The 21,598-nt window shown below is 42.4% G+C and overlaps 1 protein-coding gene across 1 annotated transcript in view; it reads left to right on the top strand.

Moving 5' to 3' along the window:
- Nucleotides 1–15,653, top strand: part of LOC144609961 (annexin A5-like) — a 33,526-nt gene extending 17,873 nt beyond the window's left edge. Inside the window, exons 8-13 of the mRNA XM_078428368.1 lie at nucleotides 3,237–3,290; nucleotides 5,254–5,347; nucleotides 7,397–7,492; nucleotides 9,123–9,181; nucleotides 11,111–11,233; nucleotides 14,029–15,653. Of these exons, the coding sequence (XP_078284494.1) occupies nucleotides 3,237–3,290; nucleotides 5,254–5,347; nucleotides 7,397–7,492; nucleotides 9,123–9,181; nucleotides 11,111–11,233; nucleotides 14,029–14,088 (486 nt within the window). The 3' untranslated portion in view covers nucleotides 14,089–15,653. The remainder of the gene's footprint in view (nucleotides 1–3,236; nucleotides 3,291–5,253; nucleotides 5,348–7,396; nucleotides 7,493–9,122; nucleotides 9,182–11,110; nucleotides 11,234–14,028) is intronic.
- The last annotated feature ends 5,945 nt before the right edge of the window (nucleotides 15,654–21,598 follow it).

Genomic DNA, 21,598 nt, shown 5'->3' with positions numbered 1-21,598 from the left:
CTATGTTAATTGTATTTGTAAAGCGCTTTGTGCATGTGTTAAGGCGCTATATAAAATAAATATATTATTATTATTATTATTAATGCAACATTGTTTGTTTCAAGAAAATAGTATCTGTACTTTAATCCCAGTTGTAAATTTGGTTTTGACATGCTACACTAATGTCCATTATTTTTTCTTTTAAATGTTTTGGGTAATTTGACGTTGCCACAGCAATCATCAGTTTATAGCTGCTTTACATCTTTCAGGTGGTAAAAATATCCCAAGGCACCTCGTGGAATTTAGTTTAGAGATGCAGCATGGAAACGGGCCCTTCGGCCCACCAAGTCCATACTAACCACAATCACCCAGACACTAACCAGTTCTATCCTGCACACAAGGGACAATTTGCAGAAGCCATTTGGAACATGGGAGGAAACCAGAGCACCTGGAGAAAACCCATGCGGTCACTGGGGAAAACGTACAAACTCCTTACAGACAGCACCCGTAGTCAGGATTGAACCCAGGTCTCTGGCCCCGTAAGGCAGCAACCCTACTGCTGCGCCACCGTGCCAATTGCTGAAAGGCCATTGAAGTTGCGTGAGATTTTAAGACCATGGGCTAAATGCTTAGTCACAAATTAAGTTGTTCAAGCAGATTTGGAATTTGGAAGACCTGAATGGAAGAAGGATTGTCTTATGGTGGGTAAAATCTTGGACAGCATAAATGGAGGACTGTGAGTTGCAGAGAACAATGATACAGTTGGAAGAAGAGGCCTGAATGCCTTTTAAAGGGAGAAATGATGAGGGGAAGTGATTGAAACACTGTAACTTGCAACTTTGCAAATGGTCACAGTTTGACTCTGCTGCTGTTAATGAATTCTGTGGATTTTAAGAATTTGATGTTGTGGCCTTTTTCTCGTTACTTATTCACCCGGACTCACCGTTTTGATCAGCCAAAATTATAAAGTAAGGAGATCAGTTGTGAAATCTGATACTGCACTTGGCTAAGTGGAACAGGAAATATTAGGGGAATAATGGGAAGAAATATGAATTTTACCCCTTATTGGGTAGCGAGCAAAAAACAAAGTGCTGGGGGAACTCGGCAAGTCAGGCAGCATCTGTGGAGGGAAATGAAGAATTACTTTTCCTTTAGTACTGTGTTTTTCTAACTAGCCTTTCCCAAGTTGATGGAGGGGCATTGATTTCCCTGGGAACTTTCTTCCTTGAAACTCCTCAGCAGAACATTGGTTCACAGCTACTATCATAATATCCATGGTCTTCTCTCTCCTGAGTTTGCTGTTTTACACCATTTGAGGTCTCCAGTTTCTTGTGCATTAGATGCGGGTTTTGCCATCCAACATGGATGTTGTTTAGAATAGCTCCTCAATCTACAAAAAAAATTCTGAAAATGCTCATCAGGTTAGGTAGCCATTGCAGGATCCAGTCTGAGTTGGAGAACAAGGATTTCCAGCTCCTGCATAATGTTTTTATTTAATCATGTTCTTTAAAATGTACCTTTTTTTGAGCAGGCTTTTGAACCTTTTTTTGTTCATAATATCTCCATGTGACTCAATGTTTCCAACAGGTGCATCTACGACTTTAAAACCTCCAAGTTATATCACTTCAATTAGAGTTGTGTATTCGTTACTTGCATCAAAACGATTCTGACTGGAGTTTTGTAAGAAAATAACTGCAGATGCTGGTACAAATCGAAGGTATTTATTCACAAAATGCTGGAGTAACTCAGCAGGTCAGGCAGCATCCCGGGAGAGAAGGAATGGGTGACGTTTCGGGTCGAGACCCTTCTTCAGTCTCGACACGAAACGTCACCCATTCCTTCTCTCCCGAGATGCTGCCTGACCTGCTGAGTTACTCCAGCATTTTGTGAATAAATACCTGGCTGGAGTTTTAATTCTCCTTTAATCATCTGTGCCTGAGGAAGTATGCTGGTTTTTAATGACCCTTGCTTTGCCTTTGAGGCAGAACCTAGTTGATGCTGATATTCCAATATCTCCAGGTAATGTTAGCCTGAGGTAGGGGCTCCACATTTCTCTGCTGGTGTAGGGAACTACAGTTGTCTTGCGTTACCATTCGCCTCTAGGTAACTCACTGGTCCTCAGCACTCCTGGACCTGCAACTCTGACTGCGTTTTCTCACGTAGAGCTCCAGGCATATTCCTTGCTCTGTACTGATGGGGAATAGGTCTGGAGAGGTGAGACAGTGAAGAGCACGAACGTAAAGTCTAATTGCACACTGCACCACCTCAATTCAACATTGCTCATCACCCTGCAGGATCGTTTGGATTTTAAGTCTAGCACTTGGGGTTTGGGATAGTTTAAGACATTCACATTAAGTGTTCATTTGTTTTGTTTTTTACCCACAGGATTATCTGTGCAAAGCTTGGTCCTTTTGTGCAAAAGTGAAAACTCTGTAACATTTTGTCATTGAGCTAATACTGTCCTCCTCCCTCTGCACCTGCCATTGCATTTGGAGTCCAGTTGGAGTTTGGTTTAGAGATACGGCATGGAAACAGGCCCTTCGGCCCTCCGGGTCCCACCTGACCAGCGAACCCCACTGACTAACCCTATGCTGCACACACTAGAGTCAATTTACATTTATACCAAGTCAATTAACCTGCAAACCTGTACGTCTTTAGAGTGTGGGAACAAACCGAAGATCCCGGAGAAAACCCACATGGAGAACATACAAACTCTGTGTAGACAGTACCCATAGTCAGGATCGAACCTGGGTCTCTGGTTCTCTAAGGCAGCAACTCTACCGCTGCACCACCGTGCACTGTTGGTCTGTTTAGGTGCACTGTCCCTGCAGAGACTATCCTGCCCTAGGCTGTAGTGACTGCCTTCTGTTCATTGCGAGAACGTGATTTCTTATTTCATTGATCTCCTTTCAATCATCTGCTGTGAAAGATTATCAAAACATTGATTTTGCACAGTGAACCTATGCAATTCCTTATTCATTGAAGGTTGCACATAATTCATAGACCTCACCATGAAGTATCAGTACTGCTTATGGAATAACAGCTCTGCTACTAATGTGACTCTATCAATGTGCATCTTAAAAGAACAAATTACTTGCCTACATTGTTTCTATTTGTCCAGTGATCGGAGAATCAATGAGCCTTGGGTTAAATTCATTTTCTGTTCTTTTTTGAAGTTTCTCATTGTCATTTCTGCTGCAGACACTATTTTAAATAAGCAAAAACCAGAAGATTAAATGCATGCCTGTTTTTTTTAGGGTAACAGAAGTGATGAGGAAGCTGATCCATCTCAAGCAGAAGAGGATGCAAAGGTGAGGAATGAAAGTAACCGGGACAGTCTATGTCCTGCCGAGCCAAACATTCCAGTAGGTGTGGACAATTGTCACCCCTGGGCAAGAATATATAGACAGTGTGATCCTGGGAGAAACAATAGGTACCGTGTGGGTTTGTGATGTATTGAAAGGGGCTTCATAGGTTGTCAGGATTTGTTCAATTATGACCAGTTAGACAATGACATGTTAAAATGCCAATGAGTCTTTTTGTTGAGCTGGGTTTCTTGGCCACTTGAGAAATAACCTCTACAATAATTGAATTAATTTACTTGCCTGATCCTGCTAGACTTTGGAGTTTAATTTTCTCCTGGTCTCTGGGCATCTCGCGAAGGCCAGCATTTATTGCTCATCCTTGACTGCTCTTAAACAGCCCTTTGGAACTGCTGCTGTCTATTATTGTTGAAGGTATTTCATTGTGCTAAAACAAACTACTGGTGGAACTCCACAGACCAGGCAGCATCAGTGGAAGGAAATGCCATCAATGCTTTGGGGCAGATCATAATTTCTCATTTCATTGCAATCAGCTTTGTCTTTGGCTTGTGGTTTCCAATTTATTAGGCCTCTGGTAACTTGGCAAGTGAACTCCTGATTTAAATCCTGTTGTTACTACTGTGTAATGAAGTTGGGAGCATGTTGACATGGCATGTAGTTTTTAAACAGTAGTTTATTTTGGTCTTGGTTGCTGCTAATTGCCTTTCAAAACAATTACCAATTTGAAATCTTGTGATCATTAATTTTGTTGATTGTCCTTTTGATTTTAACATCAAATTCCAGACTTGTATTTTTTTAAATCATTCTTGGAACTTCAGACAATTGTGTGCAGTGACCTACAAATGTCTGTTAAGACAGTGGTTTAGCATGGAAACAGGCCCTTTAGCCCACCGAGTCCACATCGACCAGCGATCCCCGCACACTTACACTATCCTACACACACTAGGGACAATTTATATTTGTAACAAGCCAATTAACCCACAAGCCTGTACGTACGTCTTTGGAGTGTGGGGGGGGGGGGGGGGGGGGAAACCCAAGATCTCAGAGAAAATCCACGCAGATCACGGGGAGAATGTACAAACTCCGTACAGACAGCACCCGGAGTCGGGATCAAACCTGCTGTAAGGCTGTAGCATTAGTGCTACACCACCATGCCGAAAGTACACACTTTCTATTTTAATGTGATAGTTATTTTAAACCCCTGACCACATCTGCCTTAAGAGATTTGACATTAATTCCTATGATTATTGTATTAAAATTCAAGTGAAGCATGGAGGCATAATGGAATTGATGTTCTTTGTTATACAGTAGCAGTCGAATGTAGTAAGGCTGTGTCCTTGAATTCTTTATGCTCTTACTATCACTTAGATTCAATTTCCTGTAGTTCCTCAAGATTGTGGTGCTATACAATTGCCCGGAGATTTCAATTGTACATTAAGGACACAGGGTGTATCATTTGTGGGTACAGACATTTTTAGTCCTATCAATTGCATCGAACTGAAGCTGAGAAGTATGCTTTACCGTGGGAGTATGTTGTATTTCAGTGCCTGTGACAATTTCACTGCTTAGTTTAGAGATAGCTTAGTTTAGCAGGCCATTCGGCCCACTGAGTCCACGCCAACCAGTGATCACTCCATACACTCGTGCTATCATACACACTAGGGACAATTTACAGCTTTACCGAAGCCAATTAACCTACAAACCTGTACATTTTTGGAGTGTGGGAGGAAACCGGAGCACCCGGAGAAAACCCACGCATGTCACAGGGAGAACGCACAAACTCTGTAGAGACAGGACCGGTAGTCAGGATCAAACCCGGGTCTCTAGCACTGTAAGTCAGCAACTCTACCGCTGCACCATCGTGCCGCCCCAAAGCTTTCTCACTTGTGCGAGAGAATGAACTGAATTGTATAGGTGATTCATTACTTGAGATTTGTTTTTTCTTTTTAAGGCTCTTTATGAGGCTGGTGAAAATGCCTGGGGTACAGATGAAGAAAGATTCATTTCCATTATCTGTTCCAAGAGCGCCCTTCATTTGTTGGCAGGTAACAATAACTAGTATTTCTCACAAGGATTTAACCCATTTCCTGTCGTAAATTGGATATTTCGGTGAGCAGGCGTGTGTTAGATGTCCTCCACCCTATCAACAAATCGAGTTGCAAATTGAGTAACAAATAATATTCATTTAAAAATTATTGTATCATTAACTTGGGTGAAATTCACTACTTGCAAATAAATAATGCTGCAATTTAACTTAGAAAGCAAGTTTTGAATTTTGATGGAAATCTAACCTACATTTAAAAAGGGTGCTACAAAACAGCTCCATGTTGATCAAGATGTCAAGCTGATCAAAATGGGACTAACAAGAAGTTAGTCCCATTTGCCTAAATTTTGTCCATTTCCCTCTAAACCTTTCCTAACCATGTACCTGTCCAAGAGTCTTTTAAATATCACTCGACCAAGTGGACCCGTTGGGCCCAAACCTCCCCTGCATTGGTGCAGCACCCTCTCCTCCCCCTCCCCTCACTCCTCAACCCCCCTTCCTTCTCCCCCACTCTCCCCTTCCCCCGCTCTCCCCTTCCCCCGCTCTCCCCTTCCCCCGCTCTCCCCTTCCCCCGCTCTCCCCTTCCCCCGCTCTCCCCTTCCCCCGCTCTCCCCTTCCCCCGCTCTCCCCTTCCCCCGCTCTCCCCTTCCCCCGCTCTCCCCTTCCCCCGCTCTCCCCTTCCCCCGCTCTCCCCTTCCCCCGCTCTCCCCTTCCCCCGCTCTCCCCTTCCCCCGCTCTCCCCTTCCCCCGCTCTCCCCTTCCCCCGCTCTCCCCTCTTCCCAAAATACAACACCTCGTACTTATCAGCATTGCACTCCATTAGCCATTCCTCAGCCCACTTACTCCGCCGATCAAGATCCTGCTGTAATTTTTGATTATTCTGTTCATTGTCTACTAAACCACCCACTTTGGTGTCATCTGCAAACTTACTAATCATGCCTTGTACATTCTCATGTAAACCATTGGTATAAACCTGAAACTGCAATATGCTAGCACCGATCCCTGAGGTACACCACGAGGAGCAGGCCTCCAGTCTGAATAACAACCTTCCACCACCCTCTGCTTCCTTCCATGAAGCCAATTCTGTATCCAGGCAGCTAGCTCTCCCTGATCCCATGCAATCTAACCTGATCTCATGCAGAACCTTTATCAAAGGTCTTGCTGAAGTCCATAGAGACAACATCTGTGGCCTTGTCCTTGTCAACCAAAGATACTAGAGGAGCAAGATAGACCACTCGACCCTAAAAACCGTAGTATGTCACGGCGCCATTTTAGTAGGCAGAAACTTGCAGAAACATTTTAAAAGAAAAATAACAAAAATCTGTGACTTGATAGATGAGATGTATTCTGCATTTTAATGGTATCATCACACATACTATTCCCCCAAAACACTGATTACACTGCGAGAGGCATAGAGAACGGTGGGTTGTGCGTACAAAAATGGCGGCCGTTGCGCTCCTTTGCGTACTATGCCTCAGTATAGGCGATTTCAACGGAATGGTCCATCTTGTTCCTCTAGTATCTTTGTTGTCAACCTTCTTGTTTACTTAAAAAAACCTCAAATCAAATTTGTGAGACATGATCTCCCGTGTACAAATCCATGTTGACTATCCCTAAACGGCCTCTGCCTATCCAAATGCATGTATATATATATCATATCATATCATATATATACAGCCGGAAACAGGCCTTTTCGGCCCTCCAAGTCCGTGCCGTCCAGCGATCCCCGTACATTAACACTATCCTACACCCACTAGGGACAATTTTTACATTTACCCAGCCAATTAACCTACATACCTGTACGTCTTTGGAGTGTGGGAGGAAACCGAAGATCTCGGAGAAAACCCACGCAGGTCACGGGGAGAACGTACAAACTCCTTACAGTGCAGCACCCGTAGTCAGGATCGAACCCGAGTCTCCGGCGCTGCATTCGCTGTAAAGCAGCAACTCTACCGCTGCGCTACCGTGCCGCCCTATATATATATATATATTTCCATCAGAATTCTCCCCTTAACTACCACTGTTCTGTCATTTTATTTCTTCCACACAGTATTTGATGCGTACCAGAAGATAAACGACATTGATCTTCAAGATAGCATTGGAAGTGAATGCTCGGGGAATCTTCAGCGTGTCATGTTGGCCATTGGTAAGACTCACTGATTTTGGTGGAAAGATGTCTCGAGTGAGGATAGGAAGCTGTCTACCAGTTAACTGGAGTTTTTAATGGTCTAAAAGCTGCCATCATCAGAGATACAATTGTTCTCTACACCAACCACGACTTCCATACTGCTGACCGAGAGAGCTGCCGTGAGAATCCAGTGACCTGTGGCAGGGCTTTCACTTTGCCAGTGTCGTTTGTCAGCGCTCAGTTCAAGGGATTCACGGAATTGAACAATTGCTGTTAAGTAGCAAGCAGATTTCTTGGCAAAAGTAATTTATAATTTGTTAAATATTGGGGACATGATCATGGTTCAGGTCGAAGCTAAAATATTACTTGATTTCTGACATGATTTGTCATTTGGAAATTTAGTTTGTTAAGCAGTTGTATGCTACGTAGTTCCTGCAAAAGTGTGCATTCGTTGCGGCACGGTGGTGCAGAGGTAGAATTGCCGCCTTGCAACGCCAGAGACACGGGTACAATCCTGACTACAGGCGCTGCCTGTACGGAGTTTGTACGTTCTCCCCATGACCTGCGTGGGTTTTCACCGGGTGTTCTGGTTTCCTCCCACATATCATATCATATCATATATATATACAGCGTGGAAACAGGCCTTTTCGGCCCACCAAGTCCGCACCGCCCAGTGATCCCCGCACACTAACACTGTCCTACACACACTAGGGACAATTTTTTACATTTACCCAGTCAATTAACCTACATACCTGCACGTCTTTGGATGTACAGGTTTGTAGGCTAATTGGCTTGGTAAAATTGTAAATTGTCCCAAGTATGTGTAGGATAGTGCTGGTGTTCGGGGATTGCTGGTCGGCACAGACTCATTGAGCTGAAGGGCCTGTTTCCATGCTGTATCTCTATGCTAAACTAAGCTAAACACTGCACCTGCTTCCGAGACTTAATGAGGACGCTGGCTGAGTAAAACCCAAGCCAGCATTGGGATTGAGACCTGAACAAGATATCATTACTTGCTCTTAAATCCCTAAAGTGCTCATTTTAAGAGGGCTTGGCCCCTTCCACCATGACAACCTTTTGCGATGCACATTGAAAAAATGTCCTAGTTTACCTTCTGAAGGTCTGCAATCCAAGGATCGTTGGTACATCACACAGCAACTGTTTCACAGCCTATTGTGGATGCTGAGGAAATACTTGGTTACAGTCTTTCTAGAATCTGAAATTGCTAAGCAATTGTGGCTTAGATTTAGATTTAGAGATACAGCGCAGAAACAGGCCCTTCGGCCCACCGGGTCCGCGCCGCCCAGCGATCCCGGCACATTAACACTATCCTACACCCACTAGGGACAATTTTTACATTTGCCCAGCCAATTAACCTACATACCTGTACGTTCTTTGGAGTGTGGGAGGAAACCGAAGATCTCGGAGAAAAACCACGCAGGTCACGGGTAGAACGTACAAACTCCGTACAGTACAGTGCCCGTAGTCAGGATCGAACCTGAGTCTCCGGCGCTGCATTCGCTGTAAGGCAGCAACTCTACCGCTGCGCCACCGTGCCGCTCTCAACGGTTTGACATTGCTATTATTCTGTCCGATTGTCATTTTGTAATGGAGATTTTATTTAATAAATCCTTTTTTTTCCCCTCAGTCAAATGCGTGAAGAACAAACCTGCCTATTTTGCTGAGAAACTTTACAATGCCATGAAGGTATGGTACATGTGGTATATCAATTCCCGTCAAGTTGCACCCTTCAGGGCAGCTTGCTTTCAAGTTGGTATCCTCTCAATTCTTTCATGCTCTTTCTCATATTTTCTCTTATGCTTGCAGCTTGGCTGCTTAAATACTACTCGGTTCTCTTGAGAGTTGGAGTCTGCACCTGATTAATGGATGCAACACTACCAAACTTCAGCACTCTTGGTGGCTGAGGACCCACTTTGCAAAATATCACAACTTGTATCTTACCTCAGTGTTCCTTACTTGGCTTTTACATCAAAAACACTTCCCTCCCTGTCCGAGCACTCAACCTTCTGATATTCCAATTTCCCTTTGCCTAAGCTCTGGAATTTGATGTTTTTAACTACTTTTACAGCACTAGATAAATGTTAACATTATCACTTCTTTCCTTTGCCTTTTTATCCCCTATTGTTTATTGTTTTTATCATTTGAGCTCTCTTCAGAAAAGTTAAATTCATCTTTGGTATTAGTTTAGGTCATTGTTGGAATGGTGCTAGAAATCCCAAACCCACTGACACCAGTTCTAAGGTCCAACTGGTGGCACTGCCCTAGCAGCAGCGGCTTACCTGCAGTCCGTTTGTCTTTTGAGTTTTTGTTGTTTTTTGTCTTGATTGTAGTGTGTAGATGTGATGTAGTGTTTTTGTGGTTGTGTAGTATGTGTGGGGGGGGGGGGGGGGAGGGACTGTAAAATTGTCTCTTCCGAACGGAGACCTGACCTTTGTTTCTGGGTGGTGTCTCCGTTCCTGCTGCGGCTTACCATCGGCCAAACACCTGGAGCTGGTGGCCTCCAGCTGGGACCACCTGGGCTCTGGTTCGCAGAGCCCGCGGACCGGACTTACCATCTGCGGAGCTGGCTGCCTTCGGAGGCTGTGGTGGCGCTGCGGGAACGGCTGCGACTCGCCTTCGGAGGCTCCGGGGGCTTTGGCCGCGGGCCGCGTGGATATCGGAAGCTTGCAGCCCCCTGGGTGGAGGTCGACATCGGGAGCTCCAGCAGCGGTAACGACTTCGCCCGCCCCGGATCGCGGGGCTTGGGTCGGCCCACCGCGGACCTTTCACCGTCCGGCGCGGCCTGAAATAGGCCGCAAGATTTTCTCTGCTCGGCGGAGGCTTCAATGTCGGGAGTCCCGACCGCCCCGACGTGCAGCGGTGGCGTCTTCACCCGCCCCAGATCGCGGGACTTGGGTCAGCCCGCTGCGGACCTTTCACCGTCTGGCGCCGCCTGGAATGTGGCAACTTCAGGGGAAGAGAAAAGACATTCTGGCCTTCCATCACAGTGAGGAGGTGACTGGAGGAGACTCGCTGTGATGGATGTTTCTTTCTTTTTTTGGGGGTTTTTTTTTGTGTTGGTTTGTGATTGTGTGTGAAATTGCTTATTTTTATTGCTCTTATTGCTGGACTGTAGGTGACCTTTCATTTCATTGCACATCTTGTATGTGTATGTGACAAATAAACTTGATATTGATATTGGAGACTTCAATTGTGATTACCTAATTTAGCTTGCATCCAATCAGATGCTAAAGTGGGATCACATTTTGCACTGTTGTAAGAGTAATATCCTTCAGGACTGCCAGGAGCCCTGACTAAAGATGTGGAGGCTTTGTTGAGTAGGTGCTACTAGATGACATGATTGCTGCACCATTGTGCAGAATTTGCTCTTCCTTCACTACCTACACTGTGATCTGATCAGGCTATGCCTTTGGAGCCTTGTCTTCTTGGCCTGAAATTGTCAAAGTATTCATTTGGAGTGAAGGGGGAGCACTGTGGGCTGAGTTGATTTGTTCTAATCTCATTGTACTTAACTATTGCTAACTTAAGACTAGAAGTGATTTGATGAAGGGAATTTTTCAGAATATTGAATGATCAAAATTAACCTCTGAATATGGGTGTTTTGTCTCTTAACAGGGTGGTGGCACAGATGACGAAACTTTGATGAGAATTATGGTGTCTCGCTCTGAAATTGATTTGGCAAATATCAAAGCTATTTACAAGGCCAATTATGATGAAACTGTTCACGCTGCAATTGAGGTATGACATTGATATTTCCTTGAAGCCAGTCAAGAGAATTTCTTTAAAGGATCATTTCCTTTCTGACCAGCTTTTGATAGTTTTTCCCTTTGACATTTTTTCATTTGAAATCTAATGTAATCTATATACTAAAACTCTCGTTTGTTATCTTGTTTGTGACTGAACTTCAGCCAAAACGGTACACGATAGCGCGACAATTTTAGGCCCACCTTCCTCACCATTGTCACTTTAGTGATAATGCAAGTAGTTTCATTGAAATCCGTGTTATTTTTTTAAAGTTATTCACATTTTTAAGTTTAAAAGGAGGGGAGGTGGAGGTGGAGGAGGGAGGGAGGGGGGAGAAGGGAGAGGGGAGGGGGCGTTGAGGAGAGAGGGGAGGGGGAGAAAGGAGAGGGGAGGGGGCGTTGAGGAGAGAGGGGAGGGGGGGAGGACAGGGTGCTGCACCAATGCAGGGGAGGTTTGGGCCCAACGGGTCCACTTGGTCTAGTTCCTTTTAAAGTGCAAATGAGTTGATTTGATTTGGTGTAACTGTTTCAGTACACTGCCTTAAAACCTTCTTGAATGTCTGTTCAACCAGACAACCAAAGACCAGGCAATCGGGGGTTTTCAAATACAACATCATCCCAACAAGTGAAGACTGTTATAGATATTCACTGTACCCATAGACAATTCGCGAATGGAATCATCACCATGACATTCGCACTGCACCCAACGTTAAAACCTTCAAGACCAAGTTGGAATCAATCGATATTAAGATGTTGACCTTCAAGACCCACTTTAATATTTAATTGCGTCTTGGCACATGACCCTCCTAACGCATGCAACAACCAGTATAGGCGATTATACGTCAAGACACAGACAGAAGAGCAGCACATTTTTAATTATAAATTTGGAGTCCGTTTTTGTTTAAATACATCAGTGCGGCCTTGTGTATAAAGGGAATACATTACTTGAATAAATTTAACTAATTTCCTTCGACTGTTTCTGTAGGAGGGAATTTTGTGGTTAATCCTTTTTTATTCAAAATAACCTTTTATTCGGAGTAAAAAAATATACAAAACAGAAACGGTGTCAAAATTCTTCCAACATTCTCGGAGGCTATACACTTCATTGCTTCATAAGGTAGTGTTCACAAATTTTTCCCAACACCCTATCCTTTCCCTTGTTTGAGAGGCATTTCCTCCAGACTCTGCCCCTCAATGTCCAGCAGCGGAAGGGCCCTAGATTGTGGTCCTCCCTCTCAGAGCCTTGGTGTTGGGTGCCCCAAGCTTCAGGGCATCCCTCAGCATGTACTCCTGCCATCTGGAGCGGGCCTGTCGGTAACATTCCCCGACGGACATCTTACTCTGCTTTTGTGGTTAATCTGTTCCCTGAATCTGGAGTTCACATAGGGCCCAGTTCCCCTTCTTAATCACGGCTCAGAAAGGAACAAAGAATATCTCATAGAGCTGTGGTGAGTTTGCCAAACAAGTCGGTTTATTCAAGGCCTTAACAGTACGCAGGATGAATCACTCTAAGAAATCCCAAAATGTTTCAGAGATACACAACACCCACTACATTTTTATATTCTCATGAAACAATGGTTACACGTGGATTCTACATTTTTGAAATAATTCATCATTGGCCAATGTCTGTGTAGCCATTCATGTTTGCATTTTGCCAGAGTTATCTTTAACCTTGAGTCCCCTGTTATTCAGAAAACCACTCTCCCGATTATTTGACAAATGGGTACAATGAAAGGCACTACTCCCTGATCAGTTTTATTCCCCTCAGCTGAGTTTACACCCCCAATGTTTATTTTAACTTTACTATGGTGTCGAATCTAAACACCAGGATAAATCTATTATTACCTCTCCTAACATAAGTTCCCTTCACATTCTTCCTTGGTATGTTAAATCTTGGGTTAAACGTATTACAACTTTCTTATAATTTCCAGAATTCCCTACATCAATTTTCTAAATGTGCACATTACATTTGGGAGGTGAAGAGGAAAAGGTAGGCAGACAGATAAGGGTTTTACACAAAGAAGGTAGAAATACCAAGAGCCTGAGCAGTTATTTTAAGGTTCCAGGTCACCTCAGTTCTTTTAAGGTTTCAAGCCAAGTAGGAATATAAACGTGGCTTCATTAATTGAAATTACTGGGAAAGGGATTGTGAGATGTTTGAGCCGGTTCTTCATACCTGCCAGGACCCTGCCTACACTATGCCATCAGTACCAGCACAATGCTTGAATTCTTTTGTAATTCAGATTAACTTAGATTTTGTATGTAAAATCTATTTACCAATAGATGTGTGCACGTTTTAAAGGAATACCTTCAGGAAATGTTGCAGTAAACTATTGATAATTCAACAGTGAATCTCCTGAGTGTCTTTAATGAATATGTGCAGACTAACAAATGCACAGATATGAAGTAGTCTAACTGTTGAGCCTTCCCGACGTGTCGTGGGCCTAACTCAACGAAACACCAGTGAAGGGAGGTGCCACTTGATAACCCCAATGATATACTTGCATCAATACGATCCGTTTTTTTTAACGTGCTTGTTAACATGTAGGTAGCTGATTATTGTATATGAAGTTAGTTATTGTCCTTGGCATTAGTTTGTATAATCAGTTTAGATACTACTTGGCTTTGGGCTTGGGTTTCTTGGTTGAGCCCTTATCCTGGTGTTATAGCACAAGTACTTTATGTTTTAATTGTAATCTAGCTTTACTCCGAAGGGAATGAAACTGATGGACCAAGCAGACAGAATAGCAGAAATCGTTAAAGCACGGTTGTTTTTTTTTCTTTCCACAGGGAGACACTGGTGGAGATTACAAAGATGCTCTATTGAAGATCTGTGCTGGAGATAACTGAAGATTTCCTTGCAGCTAGAGTACAGAGCACAAATGTTTCAACTATCAAATGTTTTAATTATCATGTCTTTATATCTCGCTTAAGCAATAATCATGCTCAGTAGAACTACGACATTGGATATTTCTAGTATATAACACCAGGCTCTTCAATACAATACAATACAATACTTGGACTTGCATGCATTTATAAAATCTTAAAGCACTTACTTAAATTCCACAAGATTTGATTCTGTGCAATCTGTTTTCCACAATCACTATTAATTTTGTGAAAGATTCTTTGAGACCATGCACTTTCAGATGGCACAACATTTCATAACTTGTATTTTTAACTCGAGTAGAATTTTATTTTACAAATGCTAATGCTCATATTAAAAGGAATTATGTCCATATATTCCATTTGATTTGGTAATGAGGTGGCCTCAGCTTGATCTATTCCCTTCTCTTGTACACTGCCCTTGTCCTATATATATATATATATATATAACATATAACAACTACAGCATGGAAACAGGCCTGTCCGGCCCTACCAGTCCACGCCGACCATTCTCCCTGACCTAGTCTCATAATATAACATAAATATATATATATATATATATATATATATATATATATATATATATATGTCCTATATATATATATATATATACTGAATGTACAATTAGTAACACTACTATGCATTTAAAACTAATGGCTTGAATCCTCAATGTTAGTGTATTTGATGCAAAATGAAGAAGACATTGTCAATACAAAAGTGATATCATTGACCTGGGCTTGTTAATCCTTCAGCTACTTATGGATGTTAAATTGCAATTGAGTCTATCAATTTTCTAGAAAATCCAACAGGTGGTAAAATAATTCCAGAATCGATTTCTTGCCTTGCCGAAGGAGTCTACTTATGGGGGCATTTATCATTACCAAAAACATCAAGGAATCTCATTCAATTGAGCTGCCCCAGCTTTTCAGGGCTGGAAGCCAATATGAAGATCACAATTACTTGATTGGACTCCAATTGGTTTGTCACCCCCATTGGATTTAAATTTTCACTGAAGTAATGGCCAAGATTTTAATTTAAACATGCCACTTTTTTTGTTCAATGCCTGAGGGAGTTTTAAAATTACTCCTTTGTCTCATTCCTTGAATGCTTTCAATGGCAAAATATAAAATGAGCCTATTATTTAAAACATGGTATTTATTATACAGGAGGCCTGTACATTTTCATATCCGCTGAGCCTTTGTCATTGTTGCATCGCAGAAAGTCCTAGTAGAGGGTTTGACTCCTAGTAGAGGGTTTAACCAAAGATCATGGTGATTTGACTCTTAGTAGTGGGTTTAACCAAAGATCATGGTGAAGCTAGAAGTAACCTACTACTTGACTGAGGCACTGAGATGTTTTTCAAGCTTGCTATTTTTCTTCCAGATGGTTAGCATTGTGATTTGCTTGTATTGCACATTGTCCAAAGGTTTTCTGTGAATCTATAATACACTCCCTTCCACGTCCCTTGGTGTTGTTGTTGTTGCTATGAAGAAAAATAAAGAATTTTCACCCAGAGTTAACAAAGCGAGAAAGTGTTGTCGTTACTTTTCTGTCTATAGTTTTCACCAACTTAAAGTTGTGATCAAACCCTTTTGTAGCGGCCAGCTTCTCGTTTATATCAATTAGCTCCCAAGCTGCCACTTGCATAGACCGGGTCAGCGATAAGCGTAATGACTCGAACAATAATAACAGAGATCCTCCTAGATGTTTAATAGTTAGTCTTCTTTATTTGAAGGTGCAATAAACATATTGGCATGTCTCTTGTCATCGACTGGTTATTAATTGCTAGGTAAAATTCCATATCTTACCACAGTCTATGCGATCGTTACGAATTGCCAGATATAACTTCGACGCAGTTTGTATTAATCTTCTAGTTAATAAAACTTACGGGCGATTACATCATGGCTGATAAATCTTTTGGCGGAGCTTCTAGCTGACCCACTGTCAGCACCTCCCAGCTCACACACTCTGCCAGCACGTACCCAACTGCCCGTACTCTGGCCCGCCCAGCCCCTACGTAAGCATTGCATTAACTCTATAATGCCCAAACTACAGCAGAATACAAGGTAATAATATTAATAAGCAAAAATAACTAATAACTGCAAAATGGCTCCTACACCTTTCATTCATCTTGCCATCCCTCCATTTTGTTTGATGCAGCTCTCCCACACTCTGTGATCCATGCTCCTTGTATGTTTATTTGTCTTCAGCTGGAAGTGCATCTTGGACTGTGGGATAAAATGCAGGAGGATGATTCGCCCAAACCCAAGGGAAAAGTGTGGCCGAGGAAGTGGGGAACCAAGATCTGACTCTGAACAGTGCGGAGAAACATTGGGCAGGTGTCAAACTTGTCTCTTCTCTACAAGACAGAAGATAATGGAGCACTGTTCATAATGAACAGCCTGGGATTAGCATGGAAATTGGGCTCTGACTCTATTCTCACATTAACTGGGAAAGTAAATGGTTGGGGATTTATGAACATAAGCCCGAGGAGCAAAGTAAGCCATGGAGCCTGATCTGCCATTCCTCGGGTCACTTCTGCTCTACCTCAACACCATTTTCCTGCATTTTTCCACCATATTTGTTCACATTCAGAAATCTATAGGATATGATTGGTGTATGAAGTAGTAATCCAGAGTAGAGATGTGGCAACATGCTTGAAGAAATGTTCTCATTTCAGTCCTCAATGTTATTCTAAGACTGTGAACCTGTGCTCTAGACTCAATCGGAAGGCCATTTTTTTCTGCTCTGCTTTGTTCAGCCCTGTAAAAACATTGGAAGCTTTTTGTTTTGCTCATTTATTCTGCTAAAGTCCAGACAATTTGGGCCTATCTAGTAAGGTAAGCCTGTAATCCCTCTTTGTTGTTTTAATAGTTTGTGTTAAATGTTTTTAGTGCTCCTTAGCTTGTTTTATGTGGGGGGTGGGGGAAACTTTTTTTAATCTCTTACCTCGACGGAGATACAATTTTTTTCCGTATCGTATCTCTGTCCACACTGCGGTCAGACATCGAGGAGCTGGCGGCCTCTGCTGAAGTCTGACTTTGGGAGCTCCAACCGTGGGAGCCTGCGGACTTAGCATTACGATGCAGCGCCGGAGACACAGGTTTGATCCTGACTACGGGTGCTGCACTGTAAGGAGTTTGTACGTTCTCCCCGTGACCTGCGTGGGTTTTCTCCGAGATCTTCGGTTTCCTCCCACACTCCAAAGACGTACAGGTATGTAGGTTAATTGGCTGGGTAAAATGTAAAAAAATAAAAATAAAAATTGTCCCTAGTGGGTGTAGGATAGTGTTAATGTACGGGGATCACTGGGCGGCACGGACTTGGAGGGCCGAAAAGGCCTGTTTCCGGCTGTAGATATATGATGATATGATATGATGATGATGATGATCCCTTTGCCAGGGATCGACCTCTGAGCTACAATTGCAGGAGCCTGCAGACTTTAACATCGTGGTGCTCGCGGTCCCTGGTTAGAAACCGACATCGGGAGCTCCAAGCCACAGGAGGTTTGACCGCTCCGACGCGGGAGCTTTGATTGCCCCGACACGGGGGCTTCGACCGCTGGCTGCAGGAGCGCTGATCGCCCCAATGGATGGTTCGACTGCCCTGACCGCAGAAGAATAAAGAAGAAAAAGATTGGACTTTATTGCCTTTATTGGACAGGTTGTGTGAGTGGGCGGATGCATGGCAGATGCAGTTTAATGTGGATAAGTATGAGGTTATCCACTTTGGTGGTATGAATCGGAAGGCAGAGTATTATCTGAATGGTGTCAAGTTAGGAACAGGGGACGTACAACGAGATCTGGGTGTCCTAGTGCATCAGTCACTGAAAGGAAGCATGCAGGTACAGCAGGCAGTGAAGAAAGCCAATGGAATGTTGGCCTTCATAACAAGAGGAGTTGAGTATAGGAGCAAAGAGGTCCTTCTGCAGTTGTACAGGGCCCTAGTGAGACCACACCTGGAGTAACTTGTGCAGTTTTGGTCTCCAAATTTGAGGAAGGATATTCTTGCTATTGAGGGCGTGCAGCGTAGGTTTACTAGGTTAATTCCTGGAATGGCGTGACTGTCATATGTTGAAAGACTGGAGCGACTAGGCTTGTATAGACTGGAATTTAGAAGGATGAGAGGATATATTATTGAAACGTATAAGATTATTAAGGGGTTGGACACGTTAGAGGCAGGAAACATGTTCCCAATGTTGGGGGAGTCCAGAACAAGGGGCCACAGTTTAAGAATAAGGGGTAGGCCATTTAGAACTGAGATGAGGAAAAACTTTTTCAGTCAGAGAGTTGTGAATCTGTGGAATTCTCTGCCTCAGAAAGCAGTGGAGGCCAATTCTCTGAATGCATTCAAGAGAGAGCTAGATAGAGCTCTTAAGGATAGCGGAGTCAGGGGGTATGGGGAGAAGGCAGGAACAGGGTACTGATTGAGAATGATCAGCCATGATCATATTGAATGGTGGTGCTGGCTCGAAGGGCCGAATGGCCTCCTCCTGCACCTATTGTCTATTGCCTTCCATCACACTGAGGAATGTGGGGCTGTGGTGGATGTTTGTTAACTTTTATCTTGTGTGTCTTGTTGCTTTTCTTTTGTATGGCTGTATGGTAATTGGGATATCACTGTACCTTAATTGGTACACGTGACAATAAAAGACCTTTGAAACCTTTATCTCCTCCTGGATCCCATGTGACTTCCTTTAAATTACCCCATTAAAATAAACTTTAAGAATGACAATTAAAGACTTTGGTGAAATACAATGGTTGAAATGCCTGTTGATCTCATAAAATTCCAGCTGGTCCCTCGCTGAAACCTTTAGGTATGTACTTGATGTAGCAGACCGCAGGGAAATTTTAATCTAACATCGGTTCTGCATAGATTGCCAAATGGCATGCGATATTTGTGCCACAATAGTGTATTTTGAATAGAGATTGCACTATGATTATCCCATTGACTATGAGATCATTTTTGCAGTTGGAGTGATCTCCAGAATACTGTAGTATAAGAAAATAACTGCAGATGCTGGTACAAATCGAAGGTATTTATTCACAAAATGCTGGAGTAACTCAGCAGGTCAGGCAGCATCTCAGGAGAGAAGGAATGGGTGACGTTTCGGGTCAAGACCCTTCTTCAGACTGATGTCAGGAGGGCGGGAGAAAGGAAGGATATGGGTGGAGACAGGAAGATAGAGGGAGATCTGGGAAGGAGGAGGGGAAGAGAGGGATAGAGGAACTATCTAAAGTTGGAGAAGTCGATGTTCATACCACTGGGCTGCAAGCTGCCCAGGCGTACCACTGGGCTGCAAGCTGCCCAAATACTGTATACTGTCTATTTCAGGGGTGGCCAAACCGTGGCTCGCGAGCTACATGCGGCTCTTTGACCTTTAATATGTGGCTCGTGGAAATATGTTGGCTGAGCTCCTTTTTTCATCACAGTTAATATAAAAGGTAAATAAGAAAAAATTTCAAGCTTTATAATTATTTACTGGGTATGAATTGAGACCCCATTGGAATAAAACGTAAGTTTATGTTCATGGTTAGTAAAAATATTTAAGAATTTAAATCCTGATTTTAATGCTAAATCTGAGTGAGGCATTGGGTCTAAAGATGATCCATAAATCCCAGTCTACAATTGAGTTCTGGAAAAAAGTTCCAGAAAGGAAGGATGTGGGTGGAGACAGGAAGATAGAGGGAGATCTGGGAAGGAGGAGGGGAAGAGAGGGATAGAGGATAGGGATAGAAGGGCGGCACGGTAGTGCAGCGGTAGAGTTGCTGCTTTACAGCGAATGCAGCGCCGGAGACTCAGGTTCGATCCTGACTACGGGTGCTGCACTGTAAGGAGTTTGTACGTTCTCCCCGTGACCTGCGTGGGTTTACTCCGAGATCTTCGGTTTCCTCCCACATTCCAAAGACGTACAGGTATGTAGGTTAATTGGCTGGGTAAATGTAAAAATTGTCCCTGGTGGGTGTAGGATAGTGTTAATGTACGGGGATCACTGGGCGGCACGGACTTGGAGGGCCGAAAAGGCCTGTTTCCGGCTGTATGTATATGATATGATATAAATAAAATATCTGGAACTGAAGAAAACTAGTGTGCGACTCATCTCAATTTTCAGCACAACATACTGCTGTCAATCACTGTACTCTGTAATGAAGTTTGTGAAGTCGAAGCATCGTGCAATCCTTACAAACTAACACCTGACGGATTGTCATTGTCTGTTTGTCATAAAAATATTATGATAAGACTGTAATTTTGTAAGGTGGTATCTGATTAAAATATCTCTAATTTTATTGGTTTGCTTTTTTTTAACATATTTTCCTCCATGTTTTGACCTGATATTTACTAAGACAAATAAATATCATTAAAAATATAATGTTTTCCTTTTTAGTTTTAGTTTTGGCAGTCTAATTTTATGTTACTGAAATGCAAATTCGCACATTTTTCTTAGAAGTTCCCTTAGTTCATTACCGTATTAAATACGCTCAATATAGTTAAAACAATCATCAGTCAAGATTTTGAAAACATTTGGTATATATGTGTACCTTGTGATTACTGAAACTAATACAAATTAACAGTTTAAAAAACTGCATACATGAATAAATATTATTGTATACATGCATTTCTTAATATTTATATAAATTTTTTGTAACAAAATGTGTATGTGACAATAAAAACGTATGTGTAAATTTTGTTCATGTCTTGCGGCTCTCAAACATCTGAACTTTATCGTATGTGGCTCTTACATTAAGCAAGTTTGGCCGCCCCTGGTCTATTTGATCAAACAGGACTACTGTGAACATGTCTGACCCAAAGAGGTTGTACCAGTCTGTATGCCAGAGGATTAAAAAATGTTTTATACTTACTGGTCACTTTTCTTAACTAGAATTATATAAGCACAGAACTCAAAAGTCAATGCTAGAATTAAAAGCTATGATTACAAGAGGTTTTCCACATTGTCTAAAAAAACAATATTTTTGCAATTTGTGACTCAATTTAACTCAATTGGCCATAGTATTCAGATATGGGAATTTCACCAATAACTCTTGAGATAAAAATTTATAATCTCTTAAATAAGAGAATATCCTTAAGAAAATTACTGAAATGTTTCAAAGTGTTAAAGAGGACATTTTTACGGTAATAAGATGTTTTGAAATCACAAATAGACAGTGCAAAGGAACCATAAGCTGCAAGTATTCCTGGATGTTTTTAATCCACATTGTAAGGTCAATAGGGGAGTAAATATGTGGACACAATTTTAGAGAATTTGAATTTTCATAAATGCTGCAAAATTACACTTAATATAGCTTAATGTGCATTTTGAATAAAATCTATTGATTGATAAAAACTCTTGGCTTTGGAATTGCCAAAAAAAATAATTGTTACGATCTTCACTTGCCGATGTCCAAGTGGATTTGTTTGAAATAGATGTCTGTGCTTTCATGTTTTGGTTTTGTTGCCCAAAGATCCAGGTAACCAAGAA

The sequence above is a fragment of the Rhinoraja longicauda genome, chromosome 35, assembly GCF_053455715.1.
Source record: "Rhinoraja longicauda isolate Sanriku21f chromosome 35, sRhiLon1.1, whole genome shotgun sequence".
NCBI classification, from domain to species: Eukaryota; Metazoa; Chordata; class Chondrichthyes; order Rajiformes; family Arhynchobatidae; genus Rhinoraja; species Rhinoraja longicauda.
This window is presented reverse-complemented; position numbering and strand designations above follow the sequence as displayed.